General features: G+C 40.0%; 1 protein-coding gene across 3 annotated transcripts in view; it reads right to left on the bottom strand.

Moving 5' to 3' along the window:
* Positions 1–3,523: 3,523 nt before the first annotated feature.
* Positions 3,524–8,598, bottom strand: part of PTN (pleiotrophin) — a 120,078-nt gene continuing 115,003 nt past the window's right edge. For all 3 annotated transcript variants that reach the window (XM_067469255.1, XM_067469254.1, XM_067469256.1), the window contains one exon: positions 3,524–4,356. In XM_067469255.1, the coding sequence (XP_067325356.1) occupies positions 4,304–4,356 (53 nt within the window). In that variant the 3' untranslated portion in view covers positions 3,524–4,303. The remainder of the gene's footprint in view (positions 4,357–8,598) is intronic.

Raw genomic sequence — 8,598 nt, 5'->3', positions numbered from 1 at the left:
AAATATTCTAATAGGTATCCCACGTCTATACACATACACACACATACCTGCCTTTTGCTACCCAATGATCTTGGATGAGTTAGGGACCAGAATGCATATAACACCATACTGTCAATTTTCTCTGCCTTTTTCAAGTGAAAATGTGCTTGCCAAAGAGCTTGCAGCACAATGAGAGCTTCCATATTACAGGGAAACCATCAGGGACATGTGATACTCCTCCTGAACTGCTTTCCTTGAGAAGCTGTCTCTCTGTTTTGTGTTAAATCATCTTTCCTCAGAAGTAGTGTCCAAGACTCAGTGCTCTGGGGAATTCTTGGATCTAATAGAATTGTGCCTGTGAAGCTAAAGATGATGGGATTTGTTTCTTATAGACAGAACAATGCTAGGCAAGCCAAGAGCATATCCTTTGGGGCTGTGATTTACTGAGTGGGTGACTTTCGCACTCTTTGAAACCTTTACTTGCTTGGACTGTGTAAAGTCAAAATGTCTGTGGAAGTGGCTTTTGTGAACAAAAACACATGCTGGCAGCCACTTTGATGATTTTTTTTTCATCGTCTAAGAGTAAGCACTGGCTCAATGCAACAGAGGCATTTTACGGGCCAATAGCATTCACAGGCATCAAAGGCTGTCAAATGATCCAGTGACATTGATTTATCTGCAGACCAACATGTGCAATGAGAAAACTGGAAAGCATTTCATGGAATGAAAACCTAGAATAATTTTCTCCAATCTGGACTCCTCAAGATGGACCTGCTAAATATGACGACCAAGGATGATGGGATTTGAAGGATAATGTATCTGAAGGGTAAGACACACTTTGCATTTAACATGAAGAACACTTTTTTTTGTTCCTCAAGTCAACTCGCATTTATGGCAACCCTCTCTGGGATAATGATGGCAAAATTACCTTCCTCTGCCTTCATCCAAGGCTAAGAATGTGTAACTTTCCCAAGGTCTGCCAGTGAGTTCCCATATCTGAGTGGGAATTCAAGCCCTGGTTTTTCAGAAGCCTAATCCAACATTGTACCAGTTTTCATTAGGGAGAGGCAAATCAATACCTTAGATATGGATATGTCACTTTATTGTGTTCTCATCCATATAAATTCTTTTTTACTGATTTAATTGGTGCATTTTAATATTCATACAAATGTTCACTTTTAAAAGCATTTTCAAACATGTTCCTTTGAAGAATAGCAATTTGTTTCCATTCATATCCTGCCCTTTGGCTAGTGAGCTATTCTCCACCTTGTGATCACAATAACCCTCTGATGAGATTGTAATGCCAGCACCTCCTGTACTATTATGGTGAAGATATTATAGGTTCAAAGTGTAACTACAAAGCACACTTCAAGGCAGAAACTGTTTGGCTGTAGAGAAATGGTGTATTGAGATAGTTTCAGGACATTGTTAACAATCTTTGAGAGTACTTTTGCAGCTATTTTCAAAAACCAAGGTACATTTTCTTAGAAATGTAATTCAACATTTGGCTGGAAAGACAACTTCATTGACAGTGCCATGACGAGAAAGTCTACATGTTTTCAGAAACCGTCAGAAAAACCCAGTAGCCCAGTGCTACTCAGTGGTCAGTGGATAACCACTGGTCCACAAGTCATCAGCTACTGGGAAACACTGAGGTTCAGGGGAAAAAACAGACAGTAAGGGCAATATGCTACAGTCCCTAATATGTTAGAGAAAGTAATAGGAATAGCAAAAATATTCCAAAATTTTGAAAAAGAAATAAAAAATACAGTAATGGAAAGAATCCCAAACTGACATGCTTTCATGGTTGAAGGAATTTTCTGTGTAAAGTCTCACATGGTATATTTGCACAAAAATAGCATTTTCTTTGCAAACATATTCTCTCCTGTGCAGAAAATGCTTTGTCTTCTACTAAAAGTAGCACTTTTGTGAAAACCACCATGAGCAGATTTTCTGTCCAGAATATTCTGTTTTCTGTTCAAAAATAGAACACAGGAACTTTTTGCAAAATAAGTCCCAAAGTGCAAATAGCCTTCAAAGAAACTATGCACTATTTAAAGACTTTCTCTCAGTGGGAAAAATGCGAAAGGTATTGCTTGTTGCCTTCAAGAACAATATTAGAGAAGCACACCCCTAAAAATAACATACTGTTTTGCCACAACAGACAAGCACTGATGTAGCCGACCTGAAAAAAAATGGTTTGCCTTATGTTCTTTCATGCGAGGTAGGCCTGTCTTATGTAGAACCCTGTTGTTTTGTTCTGAAATGTCAGCTGCCATCAATATTTCAGCAGAAGACACTGGAGAGGCTTTACATAAGTCAATGCAGGGCAGAGCTATTCCAGCATGCATTGTTTTAAAGGCAAAACCAATGCAATGGCAATTCCAACCAACAGGAAATAGCTATCCCAATCATGACCTTCTACTTGTAATTACTAGTTGAAATGAAAAGTCAGATGGTCTCCTGGTAGTCCAAAGGTCAAGAGTCAAGCTATTAGTCAGAAAAGGGGAACCAAATCAAGCAGGGGTATGTGCAGAAGAGATTCAGGAACTGGACCAAGTGTCTGAGCTGGCTTGGATGTTGTCCATGGAGTGGGTGAATAATATTGTTTCTAGTAGTTGTACAGCATTTGCTGCCTGCTTTATCTATGGAGTCTGGTTGTTCTATGCAAACAGCTGGGGCCATGCTAACTGAGTTGCATGTATGTCAAGCTTCCCTGCAAACACTAAGTTGAGGGCATGTTTTGTGGCCAAAGTTGTGGATTTCCATGTGGCTAAAACAAAAGTCATTCTACAGAGAGGGGAATACACAAATGCCACCTTAGGGGGCCACCTTCCCCTGGCCACTACCACCATTTCTCTACCTAGGCATTCGAAAAGGCTAAAAGCAACATGATGACAGAAATAATAAAAATAATAATAATAATAATAATTATAATAATAATAATAATAATAATAATTATTATTATTATTATTATTATTTAATTTCTCCTGGAACAGACTAAGTTCTTGCCTTTCACCACTCTACTCAGAGAAGAGGATCATTCCTCTCTTTTTTTTTACAAAAAAGGGTTATGGTACAGTTACGCATAGACCAAGTTGACCCTTGTTTGTGGGGTTGATTTTTGACTAAAATCTCTAGACACATACATGAGTATATAGAGGTCTACAGCTATTGTCAAATAGTACCGACATGGAATGACAGCAGCCTGGTAACATGTCTGACACCAAATCATGCCAACTTTAGAAATGACGTTCTATAGTTTTGGTTACAAATTTTATCATGTTATAATGCAAAGTCTTTGGTACGAAGACACTTGCAAACCGTACAATTGCCATATTTGTGTGGTTTCACTTCTGGGATGCACCACAAATACAAAAAACATGAGTGTTCACACCTCATATTAAATGGTGAATGCATTCATTTCAGCGTGTCCATATCCATGTCACTGCCATTTACTAACATGAGGCATGACAATACACTGTTACTGGAAATCATGCTGAATGAAAATATGTTCAGGAAACACATAAGAAGCATTATAGACTAGAGCCTTAAATTGTTTTATTAAAAGGTGTAAATTTCAGCCAAGTTAGTTATTTCAGTGCAGATACAATCTGGAGATAGTGACCCACACTTGCTATTAAAAAAACATAAAAAGGGGTGGGAAAATCTGTTTCACACATAGGATGGCCAAGCTGTTCAGCATCTAGACAGGTCATAATGACATCAAAGAACCTTGATAGAATACAACTTGGGAGTTCATTGTAGGTCACCAACCCTGTCCTTAGCATGCAAACCCAGGCCTTAGAAGAATGGATTTTGAGAGAAGGAATGGGGATTTGGGAATGAATCTACACTTTTTCCATTTACCAAAGCACTTGTGTTCTACATGACACTACTGCCTTTTACTGCAAACTTCTACAAAGGTTAAGAGTATATACTGAAAAAAACTAGGGCAGCCTTCCATGATCCAGCACCTTCTAAATGTGCTGTACTACAAATTCCTTTATTCATGTGTTTGTTTGCTGCATTTGTATACCACCTTTCTCCCAGAGCAGGATCCAAAGTGGATTATTCCCAGCCAACAGTCTGGGAATGGTAGGAACTGTAATCTTACCCAATTGAAGAGTGCCAAATTAGGAGAGGCTGTACTAAGAATAAAAAAATAAAAGAAGAAAGAGAGTGTATTTGCATGTTTATTTCCTCCTACTGTACAATTAAGCTATAAATAACTTCTGGATAAAATGCCTAGGTGTCAATGAAACTTGTGTTAACTGATTACATTCGAGGAAATCTCAATCCCATGCCACTTGTCATAGCTTTCTTATTCCAGTGTCTTTTCCTGTTTCTTGCCTTCTTTTTTCTTTTTCTTGGGTTCTGTTGAGACAAAAAAGACCAAGAAAAGCATTACAAGTGCATCAGAAATAGGGTTGGCTCTAGAGGATGGGAAAGTTGGCATTTACCACTCTTTTAAGACTTCCAGGAATTCCTAGGAACTATCTTTGCATAGAGTGTCCAGGAATAGGAGCAAAAGCAGGGGCTTTAGCAGTCTTTCTTTTCCCATTTTCAGGGAATTATGATGACTTTCTGGATGTGGGTAGAGCTGTGACCACTCTTTTGGATTACTCAGAATGCTTCACTTAAAGGAGCATTTGGGTGAGAAATGGTAACCACCACAAAAATATGATGAATACCAGACTGGTAGAACTTTAAAGAGCTATGATAAGCTTCACACATTTCCTCCTTCTGCCCTCTTCAAACTGACGAAAAGATCCTAAAAGCATAGAATCATAAAGTTGGAAGGGATCGCATGGGCCACTGAAATTCAGCCTTCTGCTCAATGTATGATCTCTGCCTAAAGCAGTCCCATTCTAGTTTCTTTGTAAAGCCCTCTACCTCTCTAAACAATTGGTTCAGTTGCTGGACAGCTTATATTGTCAAGATGTTCCTTCTAATTTCAATTTAAAAAATACCATCCTGTAAATTCAAAGCATTTGACCTGGTCTTATCTTTTGGGACAGCAAAGAACAAATATGCCCCCTCTCTATAACAGCCCTTAAAGCAGTGGCTCTCAACCTGTGGGTCCCCAGATGTTTTGGCCTTCAACTCCCAGAAAGCCTAACAGCTGGTAAACTGGCTGGGATTTCTGGGAGTTGTAGTCCAAAACACCTGGGGACCCACAAGTTGAAAGCCACTGCCTTAAAGTGTTAAATAGTGCCCTCAGATTCGTTTTTATCAAGCTGAACATGTCCAGCTCCGTCAACCTTTTTTCATATGTTTTATACTTCATATCTTTTATCATCCTTGGTGCCATTCAATTAACCCATATCAACTTGTCTATATTCTTTTTTAAAATGAGACCTTCTGCTTTGATTTCCTGCATTTGTGGTACCTCAGGCATTGGTAGGGCATTTCAGCCCAGCACTGGAAGAACCAGCTGCTATAGGTCTGCATGACTCCCCTTGTTTCATCCATCTCTTCTGATTACAGGAAGGAAAATGACTGTCTGAGACAGAGACACAATTGGCAAACTCCTTGTTTCTAATTCTGTTGTGCCTTTGCAGCCAGAGAGGCTGAATGGTGCCATCAATCAGAAAGACCCAACAGAATTACCAGGCACCTGAAGAGGCTGATTAGAAAGTGGAAATCCATAGTTGTGAATCATACAGGCATTCAGCTGGGCAGCTTCTTGAGTTGAGTGGGTGTTCATATTGTTCCAGTGCTTTCCACAGTGTGCAATTTGGGAAAGTGAGCAAGTGAACAAACGAGGACAGCATCAAGGCTTAGAATAGCTGGTCACCAACTAATGATTCCCACCACCACTGAAGTTCCTAGATCTGCTGCTGCTTCTTTTTACTTGCACAACTACCACTGCAAGTACATTAATGATAATTGGTTAGTGACAGGCCCATAGCCAGAATTTTGATTCGGGGGGGGGGGGGGCTGAGTCTGAGTGAAAGAGGTTCTACCCTAGCAAACCTTTTGTATCATTACCCCAATACCCCCATGCATATGGGATACATTGAGTATGGTGATCAGATCATGATAGGAATAAACATAACAGTTTAAATAATGCACCAGTATTTTTCGTGGACCACCATGAGAATTTGAGGGGGGGCTGAAGCCCCTCAAGCCCCCCCCCCCCCCCCCGGCTACATGCCTGGTTAGTGATTGTTGTCTGAAGACAAGATGATGTTATTCCCATTCCATATGCAAATATTGATTGAATTGGCAATTCCGTCTTAATTCAGCAAAATAGTTTCTTCTAACTAATGGGTTGGCAGGGAGACATACTTATGACCTTGGTTCCCATGTTGAAAGAAAGATGAGATAAAAATAAAATTAATAAAACAGAATAGTAACTTGCCAAGCTTTAGATAGGAATAAGGAGAATTAGCTAAAGTAACACTGACCCACCATATTATCTCCTAATGGACAGTGGTGCCCACAGATACAGAGCAAGAAAATAGCAGCAATGTTCGGCTTCAGCTTACTCTCTAGATACATATTCTCCAAATATCCCAGTCTTGATTAGTTGTCAGAATCTCACTTTTAAAATGTTCCAATTTCTCTCTCCTCTTCCTATTTCCCACTTTGTTTTCTGTTTATTTTAATTTTATATATTTATGGTTTTATGTTTCAGCATTGAATGTTTGCTGTATATATGTTGTGCTCCACCCTGAGTCCCCTGCAGGTTGAGAAGGGTGAAATATAAATGTTTTAAATAATAAATAATAAAAATAAATAATTGCTACAAACTGAATATAAAGTGCAAGCGTAGATGCCCTTCCCAGTAGGCTCAGTCAGAAGCAAACGGCTGCAGCCTCTCCTAGCTTGCCTATTCTTCCTCATTCATAACATTTGCCATCCTGACCATACTCTGATATTGCTTGAACATCTCTAAACTATTAGAAGGCAGGAAGATGTTTTATGCAGCAACACCCTCCACTTAAAAAAAGACCAAAAAACCTCCAAATTTTGGAACTAGTACTGAACACAACCCATTTTTGGAATAATATGAGTTAGAAAAACAAAAGCAACTCTCTCCCCTGTGTGCATTTGACACTGCCTTCCTAGCAGGCAAACGCTGCTTCTTAAAAGAAAGAACACAAAATGAAAAGAGTCGGAATGGGTTTGAAAGCAACCAGGGTGTGCGTATCAGCAGGGAGAGGGGAGGGATTGTGATTCAGGCAAAATCTTTCCTATCTCAAGAACCAGCTCTATTTGGCATGCAAGCTATTGTCTCAGGGACTCGCTTAGAGAGAAAGAAAGAGAAAGTGTGTGTGGGGGGGGGGGGGGGGAGAAAAATCCTGAAAATAGCAGGCAGCTCCTGAAGAAAGCAGGTCATGGCTCAGTGGAAAGCATGTGAAAGAATTTTATACATATGTCTCTAAACATACAAATGTTGCTAAGACACCTCTCACCTTTGCTTTCTTATTTATTGGGGAATCTTTGGGGTTTTCAGAGAATGAACTTGACTCTGGAGGTGGGTGAGAGGGCTCCCTCACCTCATGCTGCCCCCTTTTCTCTCCCCCCCCCCTCCTCAGCGGCTGACAGTGTTTACTCTTTCAGCTAAGGACAGAGTATTGAAGGGGAAAGAAGAAGAAAGAGCAACAACAGATAATGGCTACCAAGAAACACAAAGGCAGTGAAATTAGGAAACAAAATCAAAGTCAGTGAAGATGGAAAACAATACTATTGAAAGTCCAAACTGGACATTTTAGGGGCTAGACCTGTCCAAGTGAAATTCTTTTTTAAAAGAGCAAAAAACAACAATATAACCATCCATAACACATCAACACACTCACCCACAAATACATTCTCTCCAGCCTCTCATCAGACCAATATTTAGCATGCATTCAAGTAGAATTTGAGGTGAAAGTTGTCACATCTCTTGCCCCTTCTCCATGGCAGCTCTTGGTTCTGCATCACTGCTCCAGGTTTTCATCTGAATTCATTTAAAGAGTTATCTAAAGTTGTTGGTGATGATTGCGAATTCAAGACATTTCTGACCTCTGCCAACGTTAAGATGAACATGTTCTGGAGTTCCTTTTTGAAAGGTTTGTTAGGATAGGAATCACCAGGCTAAGAAGGTATGACTTGTCCAACTCACAGAGATCTGACCCTTGGTTTCAAAGAGTCCTAATCCAGTATTCAAATCACTATACCATGTTGGCTTTCTTATCTAAAGTGTTAAACCAATGGGGTGAATGGATTAAAGATTCAACACCTTGGATAGCCCATTTCAAGTGTGGGCTGGAGCCAAAACAGGATGAATTCAGTTCCTCACTGACATGGAAGCCAAATCCTGCCTCAGCTCTACTCTCTAGCAATGCTTCTGGCCAAATCAAACCCGGTAGCATTCACACAATAAATTAATCTGTGTATACTTGTTTGTTTGTTTGTTTAGTAACAGCTAATGTGGCACACTAATAGGAAGATTTATCCCAAGTCTGTTACTCGGAGCTATGCATCAATGGCCTCTTGACACTACCTGCTCTGCTTACAGGACAAGAAGTTGGAAAGGCAGCATTTCACTGAATTTCTTGAATGGAAGAGAAATGTCATGTGGGGCTCATCACCGGGAGCCTCCGGTGGCACAATGTGCTGGCAGGACTG

Source organism: Anolis sagrei, chromosome 5, assembly GCF_037176765.1.
Source record: "Anolis sagrei isolate rAnoSag1 chromosome 5, rAnoSag1.mat, whole genome shotgun sequence".
NCBI classification, from domain to species: domain Eukaryota; kingdom Metazoa; phylum Chordata; class Lepidosauria; order Squamata; family Dactyloidae; genus Anolis; species Anolis sagrei.
Note: the sequence above shows the minus strand (reverse complement) of the source record. Positions and strands in the feature narration are given on the sequence as shown.